The 12492-nt window shown below is 45.3% G+C and overlaps 1 protein-coding gene across 3 annotated transcripts in view; it reads left to right on the top strand.

Annotated features, from left to right (window-relative positions):
- The window catches only part of polr1c (RNA polymerase I and III subunit C), a 71726-nt gene that overhangs the window by 38373 nt on the left and 20861 nt on the right, over positions 1–12492 (top strand). For all 3 annotated transcript variants that reach the window (XR_015845062.1, XR_015845061.1, XM_088304641.1), the window contains exon 5: positions 10511–10663. Coding sequence is in view for 1 of the 3 variants with exons in the window: in XM_088304641.1 (XP_088160767.1) it covers positions 10511–10663 (153 nt within the window). In the remaining 2 variants the exon portion in view is untranslated. The remainder of the gene's footprint in view (positions 1–10510; positions 10664–12492) is intronic.

Here is a 12492-nt window from a genome sequence, read left to right as displayed (position 1 = left end):
TTCTAGCGTAGTTGGCTCCATTTCGGAAAAGTCATCATCTTCCTCTCCCTCACTAGGGATTCTAAGACCTCACCCTTTTCTTTCTTCTACGAGTCTTTTTATCTTTTCACATAACTCCTGGTGTTCCTTATACTTAGACGCTTCCCTCGTCTGTTCAAGGCCCACCAGTTCGTATTTTATATCAGCCATTCCTGCCAAAGTTTTAACAATCGGGTCCCACACAAGGTCTGTACTCACTCGCTCGACCACTCTGTATTTTTCCATCATGCTAATCCACCACTCCAGCCAACCAGCAACTACTCTGCGGCTGAAGCCCTGAAGCGGGTGGCTCACTATTACGGTCATCACACCCGTCTCTCCGGGTTTTTCTACGCAATACTGGCCATCCTGCGCAAGGGCATCATCAACCACTGTTGGAAGCTCCTCCGGTCGAACGGATGGATTCCATGACTGCAGGACCTGCCATTTAACTAGGCTTCCACTGTGTAACACAAGTCTTATCGGTAGTTTGTGTTGTCCTAAAGGCTGAGGAGTAGACCTTGCCGCCGTGTCTTCCCCATCAGAAGGGCACGGGAGCAAGTGTAACTCTGTCTCTTCCTCGGCCATTCTTAAGTGTATTCTATAGCCCGCCTTGCTGTTCTCAAGTTGTAGGAGCGGAGCTGCCTATTTCTGAAGCCTTCCCGTGCGCTTTGGGATAGAGACGTACTACAGCTCCTGGTTACTCAGCGTCGCCTTTCGTGCGCTGCTTCTTTCCACACAGGACTCTCAGCTTTGAGCGTGTCACCTGTTCTCGACAGCTGATTTCCTTTACTATACGGTGGGACGTTTTCTAGATTTGAACAAATAGTTACTATACCTTAACTTGGTCAAAAATCCATTCAGTCTGAAGAAAAGGTTCAAAATTAATCCAAGGCAAAAAGGAAAAACCAAAAAATCCAAGTGCAAAATGGAAAAAAAAAAAAATTCCTTCTGCAATGAAAAAAATATCAACCTATCTGGTCGATCTTCCAAATCTGTTCAAAAAGGTGAAAAGGAAAGGATAGGGAAGGGAGATAGGAAGGGTGCCTGTTTCGGCTAACATGGGTAAGGTGTCAGCGATCAAGGCAAAAGGGAAATAAATGTCACGAGGCACTCCGCAATACGACAAGAAAGAATAAGGTAATTGAAACAAAAATGGAAATCGAAGATATCCTACAAAAGTGATAGGTAAACGTATCCAACAAGGAACGCCTAAGTAACACAAAACTTAGTTTATCATCAAAAAGGTTCAAGGAATCGCCTCTCTATTCCACTGAGTAGTTCAGCTGCAACCTCCTTCACTATTCTGGCACAAATCTGACTCTCTGTCAGTTGCTCCTCAGTTTTGTTGCTTAAATTGAGGACCCCCCCCCACCACCACCACTCTACTTCCAGTGGGTGGCCCTATCCCTAGGCCCAGCCCCCTCCTTCTGCGAGCGCTCCGCGGCTCGCGCTGCAAGATACACTATCAGTATCTTCACTGTCAACCAGAGCAGTAGGTCGCAGTGTAGCCCCATTTACTTTGAATGGTCTTTTACACTCACACTAGAGTGCATACTCCTATGGGGTGCTGGCCTCCGTATGTCTGACACAAAAATTAGCACTATCTTTCCACGACACAAGTCCCCTTTAGACCTATGAATAAAAAGTACTTTTCCTAGAAACACTATTCTTCAAAGTGACTAATTCTGCGTCCTCTCAGGGTCGTCTGACATAACAATTTATCAGCGAGTATCGTCCTCCAAGTGTTGTTATGCCCAATACTTAGCAAAATGCCTACTCGGGTTCCTTAAGGGCCCCTGATCAATCCCGATATTTGTCATAAATCAATCAGTCAAGCCCCACGTTGGGCGCCACATGTCAGATTCCGCTTACCAATCGGGATTGTGGGTCCCTAGACCGGCTCTCCGTCCAATGGGTCCGAGGGCGGTGGAAGTGTGAGAAGGGCGCAGGGGTGCAAAAGGACGAGCTCGTTTACAGAGTCCCTTTTCACCGCGCCCCTCTCCGCATCGCGCCTTTTTATTATTTTTAAGCCGGCGTTGAGGCGAAATCTCCTAGGTTCGCTAACTGCCCTGTATTATTGTTTTTATATCTATGCGCATTAATTTGTAATTTTTACCTTTTACGGAGCCAATTTGGTCCTCCGTCGCTCGCGAGGCCACCGATGAGTGACCGTGCAGAATCTGGAGCTCCGCGATCCGACCACTTCGTTTTTACGACTGCTTCGCCTCCGTGAATCTTGTTGCATTTGTTATTGACCTAGTGGATTTTCGCTGTCCTGGTTAGGACCGCGCAGATTTGTTTTTTATGTCTCCTTTCTAAAGCCGGAGTAAACTTTTTTTGTTGTTGGTTTGTTTTATTTTTAGGTTGTTGGTACAAAAGGGGCCCCTCCAACGGGGAGGGGGTCCCCAGCCGTTCGTTCGAATGCGAAGGGTCGAGTGCTGCGAATGAATCAAATAAGGAGGACAAAGATGGGTTATAATCGAAAATGTTACCAGATTTAATTAGGAACACTAGGGATTGTGTGACATACATACAGCAAGTACAATTCGAACCCGCCAGTCGCGGGATACAAAAAGGACAAACACGACGGTATCACCCCGCGGTCACGATCGTTAATAAGATGTTCATGAAAGCGAAAAGGGGTTCAAAGCGAATAAAGGAATTTTAAATCGTCATTCATCAATTCGAGTTCAAATAGTGAGCCTCCTGAGAGTGATCAGTTCCCGAAGAGCCCGGGGTTCAAATTAGCGATAAGGCGAAATAGGGGGGAAAACCAGAAATAACTCGGACAAATCGACTAGGCTCTCTCTATTTACTTAAACGCGCATCTCTTATGTTATTTCTTCGGTTTTCATTACCTTATCGTGGTTAAGCCTTTTAGTGGTGTCCAATCGATAGAGGAAAAGTAAAACCCATCCCGCCGAGGGACCAGAGTCCGGGGCGAGAGAGGGTGGAAAAAAGCATAAGCCCTGAAAAAGGGGAGAAAAAAATGCAAAAATAGAATCATCCATCAAAGTGTCCCCATGAAATGCAAAAAGAGAGCCCCTTGTGTCTCTCGTGCTAGGCTTATATAGCCCTGCTTGCCTCAAAGTTTCCATTACTCATAGTCACGAGTGAAAGGTTCCACTGATTCACAGCTAGTTAAGTGTTTTCCCAATCCTTTACCACTAACAAGGACATTGACTTGTTTTTCTCTGATCCTCTCAGCTCACTAGTTAAACTTTACCAATGTAATACAATGCAGCTCAATACATTGGAAACATAATATACATGTTGTTACATTCTCTCTTTGCAATCAACAGGTTATAAAACTTTGTTCATTTCTTCTTCATCATGTGTCATCATTAGAGAGTAATAATGTACACAGGTTTTGTTCATACACAAAGCGGTTTCAAAGCAAAGCCATTTTGTACATTATGGCTAAATATGTAACTTGATTATTCTTTCAAAGGTTGCATTTGTTTATACAATACATCGTAAAAGCAATAATCATTCCAACATTAGAACAACTAGTCATCCTGACTAACTGTCTTTCTATTCAGCGAGCCATCCTGACCAACTAGGGGTTTTCCCCTGTGAGTCACTCTGACTAGCTGTCCAACTATGCAGCGAGTCACTCCGACTAGCTGTCTAAGTTAACTAGGGGTTTTCCCCCAATCCATTCGTGTTATGTGATTCATCGTGAGTCATGTGTTGAACATAGCAAAAGCATTGTGAGGCATTGACTTTGGTATGTGTATGTTGTAACTACTTTTATCAACAACAATCACATTAGATAACAATGACTTTGGTACATGTATGTTTTAACTATTATTTATTAATAATAAGACCCCCGTCTGAGCTGGCATGGCTGGACTGGGCTGAACCGGCGTGCCGTCTGTACTGTCGACATCTAGTGTCTATTCTAGAGAATTGTTTGTCAAGGCTAAATTTAGTGACCCTTCTACTAGGGCTTAGCCCAATTTACATCATATTATCTCCTATATGTTCCATCACTTTGCCTGACAAGGCGCGTCACTCGACAAAACCCCTACCTACCTGCCGGTCTCTTTCTACATTTGCACTCCACAATTCATCAGATCTCCCTCACTACTTCCTCTCATCATCAGCCATTATCCATTCTTCTCTCTCCATCGGCATTGTACCATATTTGTTCAGAACTGGAGCTATCACCCCCATTCTGAAGAAACCTGGCCTACACCCCAACAACTACAGTAACTTTCGCCCCATTTCCAACCTACTATTCATTTAAAAAGAATAGTCGCCACTCAACTCCACTCTCATCCCACCTGCAATAACTTTTATTAGCCCTTTCAGTCTGGCTTCCTTCCCCTCCACAGCACTGAATCCACTTTACTCAAAGTCACTTCTAATCTCCTCATTGCAGCTGACTCCGGTTCACTCTCCATTCTCATACTCCTTGACCTGACTGCAGCCTTTGACACCATCTCACACGCCACCCTCCTAAATAGATTTTCTTCCATCGGCATCACCCACACCGCCCTCAATTGGTTCCACTCATACTTCAAAGACCGCACTCAGTTCATCCAGCTCAAATCCTTCTCATCCAAGTCCCTCCTAGTAACCTCAGGTTTGCCCTAAGGCTCAGTCCTGGACCCCCTATTATTTATCATCTACCTCCTTCCCCTTGGCAGCATTTTCCGAAAATTCAATATCGCTTTCCATTGCTTCGTGGATGACACCCAGCTGTATTTCTCCTACAAACCCAGCATATCACTCCCTCCCTCATCCGTCACCTCCTGTCTATCTGAAATCTATGACTGCTTCACTAATAATTTCATGAAGCTTAACAGCGACAAAACAGAATTTCTTCTTTTCGGTACAAAATCAATACTTTCCAAAGTTGGCAGTTTTCCCATTCTCTCGACAGCATTCTATCTTTCCATAAGTATATCAATAACATACCCCGGTCAGCCTACTTCCATCTGCACAATATCAGTCGACTCTGCCCCGCCCTTTCTCCCTCATCCGCTTCTATCCTGGTCCATAGCCTTGTCACCTCTCGTCTTCATTGCTTATGGTAGTCCGTCGACACGACGACGACGCGCCTCATCACGTCTTTGGTGGGCCCTCAGATGGCTGAGGAGGCCTGGTCTGGTCCGGGATCTGCGGTCGCACTGATCACAGTTGAGTGGGCCGCCTTCAGGCGGCCTGTCTCTGAGCTCGTGGCGTCTACGACGCTGCTCTTCTCTTCGATGTACTCCGCTTTGTTCCAGAATGTCAATTCCCCTTGCCACAACATTTTGCCATTCGCTTCTGTCTCTGGCTGTCTGTTCAAATAGCCCCGGATTTATCTGACAGCACTTCATGGCATACTTCAGGTAATCTTTGTATCTTTTCTTCTGTCCTCCGACAGATCTTGCCCCGTCAGACAGCTCGCTGTAGAACACTACCTTTGGCAGGCGGTCCTCTGTCATGCGTACCAAGTGGCCAGCCCACCTGAGTGTGCGGCGCACTGCGTAAGCCTCAATGCTGCAGCATCCTGACCTTGACAAAACTTCATTATTGGTGATGCGGTCCCTCCACGTTATGCCAAGGATTCTTCTCAAGGATGTCAAATGGAAACTCTGCAGAGTGCTCATGTGCTTCCTGTACACGGTCCACGTCTCACAGCCATATAGGAGCGTTGACACGCACACCGCCACATACACAGACACCTTCGTCTCCACCCTCAGACTTCTGTTCTCAAAAACCCTCACCCTTAGTCGTCCAAAGGCAGCACTTGCGAGCTGAATCCTCTTAGTTATCTCCTTGTCAATATTCCCTGTGTCAGATATAATGTTACCCAGGTATTTGAAGCTGTCCGTGTTTTTGAGGTCTTCGCCGTTGATCTGGAAGACTGTTTCATCAGGTGCACCCACACGGTGCAGCACCTCGGTTTTTACCGCATTTATCTTCAGTCCGACTCTTCCATAGGATTCCTCGTAGGTTGCTAACAGCGACTGCAGTGCCTGCGGAGTGTGGGCTACCACGGCAACATCGTCAGCATATTGAAGGTCGCATATTGTTACATTGTGAGTCAGTGTTTTCGCTCTGAAAAAAGCCCCACCGTCTGTGCGGTATCGGATTTTTACACCATGCTCATCCCTGGTTCTCTGGGTCAGCATTGTTACAGCAACCAAGTAGGAGTTGAAAAGTATTGGCGCTAAAACACATCCCTGTTTTACGCCGACAGAGACCTGAAACGGTTCAGAAATATTCCCCCCGTGTATGACGCTTGCAGAGGTCTCTGTATGCAGCAACCTCACCATGTTAACAAATGTGGGCGGACAGCCAAAGCGGCTCAATACCTCATACAGCAAATCACGGGGCACCGTATAAAAGGCTTTCTCCAGATCAATGAATGCTGCGTAGAAGTCCTTGTGCTGCTCTCGGCACTTTTCAAGGAGTTGCCTGCACACAAAGATCACGTCCAGGGTGCTCCGATCAGCTCTAAATCCACACTGCGTCTCTGGCAGGACACGCTCCGTGAAGTGGTACATCAATCTGGAGAGCAGGATTCTTCCAAACATCTTCCCTGCTACATCAAGCAGTGATATACCGCGGCTGTTGCTGCATACAGACTTATCTCCTTTTCTCTTGTAGATAGTGACAATATGGGCAAGCCTCCATTTATCTGGTATTCTCCCTCTGTTCCAGCACAACAGAAAGAACTCGTGTATGAATTGAGTCATTGCCTGCCCACCGTGTTTATAGATCTCAGCTGGGAGACCATCCGGGCCCGGGGACTTCATGTTCTTAAGACCTTCTATTGCTTCTTGCACCTCCTCAATCGTTGGTGCTTCATCCATTTCTTCTATCGCTGGGTAGACTGGCAACTCCTCCAGAAAACCAGGGTCTGCTGGGTTTACAGTATTCAGGACCTGGCTAAAATGCTCCGCCCACCTCTCCAGGATCTCTCCGCTGGACTTCAGCAGCGTTTTACCATCCGCAGTGCGTATGGGAACAGTAGTATTTTTTAGGGGTCCGCACACGCTTCTGACAGATTGATAAAACTCATGCATTTGATTGTTGTCTGACATGCGCTGAATAGCCTGCGCTCTCTGGATCCACCAGTCATTCTGGATCGTACGTAGTCTGGACTGTGTCTCTTGCCTCAGATATCTCCATCTCTCAAGATGAGCCACTGACGAGGGGTTGGCCAATGCTGCATCATGTGCGTTGTTTTTCCTGTGAAGAAGATCGACTATGACTCTGTCATTTTCGTCAAACCAATCCCTGTGTCGTCTGCGCGCCACCTCGAGATACTGAACCGCGCGATCGTAGATATTGCAACTGAAGGTGTCCCATATGTTGTTTAGGTCACTGTTGACATCCAGGCTCCAGTCTTCTATAGTTCCCACTAACACAGATACCTCCTGCTGCCATCCATTTCTCCTTTCTTCGTTGTTTAAGGCGGCTACATTAATGCGCTTGCAGCCTCGGTCCTGCCTACGCCGCATTGGAGGTCGTATATTCATTCTCATTTGAGAGATTAGCAGTTTGTGGTCTGTCCAGCAATCTGCGCCTCTCATCACTTGAGTGAGTGTGATGTCTCTGCGGTCTCTCTGCCTCACTGCTACATAGTCAATCATGTGCCAGTGTTTTGAACGTGGGTGTTGCCAGGTTCCTTTATATTTGTTCTTGAGTTGAAACGTCGTATTTAATAGGACCATCTCGTGCTCAGCGCAGAACGACAGCAACCTGAGCCCATTGCTGTTCATGTTGCCCAGCCCGTGATTACCAATCGCTCCTGGCCACAGTTCGCTGTCCCTGCCAACTCTTGCGTTGAAGTCCCCCAGTACCACCATTTTATCAGTTGTGGGGGTGCTTCCAGCTAGTCTATTTAGATCTTCATAGAACTTTTCCTTTGCTTCATCTGTGTCTCCCAGCGTGGGAGCGTATGCACTGATCACCGTCACAAATGCACCCTTAGCCAGTGGCACTCTTAATGACATCAGTCTTTCACTGTGTCCAATAGGCACATTATCAGTCTTCTCCAGGATATTGTCACGGATGGCAAACCCCACACCATGAATGCGCCTATCGTCCTCTGCCAGTCCCTTCCAAAAGAAGGTGTATTTCTGCCCTACCTCTCTAACAGAGTCTTCACCTGGCAGTCTTGTTTCCTGAAGAGCAGCAATTCCAATGTTGTACCTATTCAGCTCCGATGCAATAAGCGCCGTTCTTCTTTCAGGTCTATCACTGTTGGTGACGTCCATCATGGTCCTAATGTTCCATGTGGCAAAGGTTATTCCTCTAGTTTTCCTATTTCGCTCGTTTCGACCGCAATGTGGGGACAGCCCACCGTGCGCGGTTACGCGGCCAGGCTGTGGTTGGGGCAAGCAATGTTTGAGTCACATTTTCTTGACTCTTCCCCATGTGGGGTGGGCAGTGCTGCCCTTAAATAAGGCTGCCCAGTCACCGAGGCAGGACCGAATGCCACGTTTGCCCCGAGTCCGTGACAGACGACCATCTAACCCCAGTCGCCCATCGTGCAGAATTTCTCCTAGAGACTTCCAGCCCTGTCTAGCTTGTCCCCGTCAGAGATCTTCCATCGCCGTGGGACTTTTGAGCATCAGTGAAGGACGTGATGAGACGGACCTGCACCAGAATCGATTTAGGTGAAGAAGGGTGTGTGCCGTACCCAACCGCACCAGCTTCAGCTCAGTCGGATGGTTGCTGATGGCAGGAGGGAATCTCCAGACGACCAGCATCCAACTGAGCTTGCAGTGGACTGCCGGAATCAGAGTTTGTTATGACCCGCCTTTAGTAGCCAGTCCACCTGGCATAGCCCTCGCCGTCAGACTGCGTTTCAGGGTCAACATCAGCAAGGGATGTTGCTTTGTCGGGTATTGTTTTTCGTCCCGCGGGGTGCCTGATCACCCTCCCCAAGAGCTGAGAGTTCAAGGGGGTTGCCGGTTTAGTCGCCGACGGCCCGACCATGAGCTGGCAGTACTGGGTTACATGATTACCAGTAGCGAGAAAGCATCTTCCCGGCCAGACGTCTTCATTATTGCAACGCTCTCCTCTTTGGCCTCCCCCACAAGTCCCCCCCATAAACTTTAACTGGTACAAAACTCAGCTGCTCGTCTCAACACAAGAGCACCCTCGTCTCATCACATCACCCCAGTTCTCCTGCAACTTCACTGGCTTCCTCTTAAATTCCGGATCCAATTCAAACTGCTGCACTACACCTTCAAAGCCATCCATAACTTGCAAATTGAATGTATTATTATTATTATGATTATTATTATTATTATTATTAATTTTAACACCGTCAAAGAATGTACTATTTTTACCTTTGGGGTTGGGAGGTCTAAACATTGATGCCTGCTTGCCTCCTCACACTTAACAAAAGATAAGTGTAAATGTCAGAAATATATCCATTCTTGTTCTTGTCCGCTTCAGCCTGTGTAAGTGGAGAATCGATCGGCACGTTATTTTTTATATTTGCGGTGGCGTGGATGAGTGGTCGTTTCCTAGCCTAGAGGTTATGGGTTTGATCCGCAGGCATTGTGACCATGTGGAAGTATCCTTGAGCAAGATACTTAAACCCCAGTTACGCCTGATGGTATGTAATCAGTAGGTAGATGAGGTAATAGTATGAATCAATTTGAGTACCAAAGGTAGAAAAGCGCTATAAGTGACAGCCCATTCACCATTTGCAGACCATTTTGTGGAGGTGATCACATGAGCTCATGTTTGATGTCAATAAATCCAAACTATTGTGAGGAACGCTTTTATACTTTCACAGGTTGAAAGTGGAGAAGAATAGTATTGTCCATTTGCATTTTGGTGGCGATCGGTTGCCATTTTAGACAACAGAACTGACAATTCACGCAATATTACGTACGTAGACGTTGAATCTAGAAGAAAAATAACAATCCGGACTCCAATAGGAGGCGTGCCAATTTGTTTTACCATCGAGAGACTGTTGACGTACTGTGTCTCCACCTGGTACAGCCGCTGCACTGAGGCGGACAGAGTGAGGCTCCAGAGGACAGTCAAAACAGCGCAAAGGATTATTGGCTGCCCTTTCCCCTCACTGTCGGACATCTACACCGCCCGGTGCCTCAGCAGGGCTCTCAACATCGTCAAAGACAATACCCACCCAAACTCCCACCTGTTCGACCTGATGCTCTCTGGCAGGCGCTACAGATGCATCAAATCGAGGACCAATAGACTGAGAAACAGTTTCTTTCCGAGAGCCATCTCTATTCTGAACTCTCACACACACACGAGACCACCCTTACATTGCAGAACAGCATCGTGATGTGTTTTTATAGAAAATAGATCAGTGAAGTATCCCTTTAATAATCATCAATTGAATAATGTAGAATATTTGATTATATAAATGTTTGATAGCTACAGCCATATCATTCAGTATCATGGAATGGAAGTTTACTGTTCATTTACATGACTGAAGTTTAGAAATCCCTTTTCCCGTATTGTTTTCATTTTTAATTGTCACTTGTCATTATTGCAGTCTATTCCAGAGATATAAAGTGGGTCCCAATTGGTAACCAGGCAGATGTGTTTGCTGACTCCAACATTGGACCAGTCCATGATGACATCCTTATAGCGCTGCTCCGTCCAGGACAGGAACTCGACATTGTCATGCATTGTGTCAAAGGAATTGGTGAGAACTGGGAAGCAAACTGATTGCCAGTTATCCTCCATGCATTAATCATTTTTCATTTTAAATTTTAATTTGCAAAGTGCACTCTTGTTTGTACATAAATGGTGGGAATGCACAAATTATGGGCTTGTTTGAAAGTTAATCATGTAGAAATAGTCAATTTAAGAATATTTATTACTAATGTTTATTGAAATGTCTTATTTTGTTTACGATAAGCATTTCAGGGCCCTGCCATTAAGAAAGAAATTAGATAATTCACTGATTTTTACATCAATGACATTGTCTCATTACTTTAGAACAGGGGTCTTCAATCCTGTTCCTTGAGGGCCGGTGTCCTGCCTGTTTTCCAACTCTCCCCGTTGCAACATACCTGCCTCAAACAATCAGGATCCCCCCTCGGGGAATAGGCTTGAGGATTCCTGCCTTAGAGCAAAAAAATTGTCTTTTGTAAAAGAAATGCAAAGAAAAATTGAGGAAATCCTAGTCCAGTTTGATAAATATTTAAACATTGCATCCAAACAACCAATAATAACAAACTCTGTTATAAAGTACTTATATTGATTACCAGACTTGTATTTTGCTGTACTTTAGGTCGGATAGTAACTAGTGTTGTTCCGATAACTTTTTGGCCCCCGATACCGATTCCACTAACTGGCAGTGCGGATTCATTTACCATGCGCACAAAGGCTGTCAAATCTTCAACATGACCACTTAACACTATCACAACATACATACTCTGATCACTTTATATCAGTTATGGTCGTAAGGTTGTTTGATTGAAATTTGAAGCATCTTTATGTCTAATTGTGTATATGAGTATGCATTTTTTAACCCCCCCCAAATGTTTTACATTTGTGCTAATGTACATTTTCTTTGTACATAAATATCACATTATATGCCAAGAAAATCATTGTCCCTTAGCAAAGGTAAAGATAAAAAATATAATTTTGAGACTTATTTGTGTAGAGCTGAAAACCTAGTACTCTGTGGTGCAAAATAGTGCAAATATTATTGATGAGGTTATAAATATTTAATATCCGTTTAACATTGAACCACTTCATGATGACGTCAGCCGTTTGTGTGTTCCAGTCTGAGAACGTCAGCTTAAAAAAAGCACTTCTGCTAAATTGCTAATGTACACATCTTATTTTATGTCTAGATACGTATTGATTTGAAATACAACATTTCTGTTCAGAGCTTTTGGCTCTCCACACTAACACGATTGTAACCAGACTTTTGTTAAAAGTTGACTGTACAACTAAGCACTTACTTTGGATCCTCCCCCTTTGTTTTATTAAGGTAAACTGTGTGTGGCATTGGAAAGGCACGTGGACTTAGCCTGTGGGAGTATAACAATGACTTTAGCATGCTAGCGCTACCTCGAACCTAGAGCTTTGATGGCACACAGAAAGACGAGTATATCCGGACACAAACGATTTAGTGAATGACATTTTCCACCATTTAAGTAGTAAATGAGGTACTGTGTCAACCAAAAGCAACATACCTTTTCTGCCACGGAGCAAAAATCAGCGAGTACCATGCAACTGCCCCAATTGTGGACAGGTGTCATAATAAGGACTTTTTTCTTCAAACGAAACATAAGTAGACACAACAATAACGCTGACAATGTAAAAAGCTTCTCCTCGTGTTTTCACTCAGCGTGCGGCTTGCTGCGTTCGAAGCATGGTCCCAAATTGTCGATGGCCGGTATCTGGACCGATACCAGCGTTTTAATGCAGTATCGGGACCTTTCCTAATTCTGATATCGGAACAACACTAGTCGTAACTTGAGCTGTGGAAATGTGAGGTCACGCTTCAGCTTACACATT

Source organism: Idiotropiscis lumnitzeri, chromosome 9, assembly GCF_059441095.1.
Source record: "Idiotropiscis lumnitzeri isolate Australia: NSW breed Sydney's pygmy pipehorse chromosome 9, RoL_Ilum_1.0, whole genome shotgun sequence".
NCBI lineage: Eukaryota > Metazoa > Chordata > Actinopteri > Syngnathiformes > Syngnathidae > Idiotropiscis > Idiotropiscis lumnitzeri.
The sequence above is the reverse complement of the archived record's forward strand: the minus strand, read 5'-3'. Positions and strand labels throughout refer to the sequence as shown.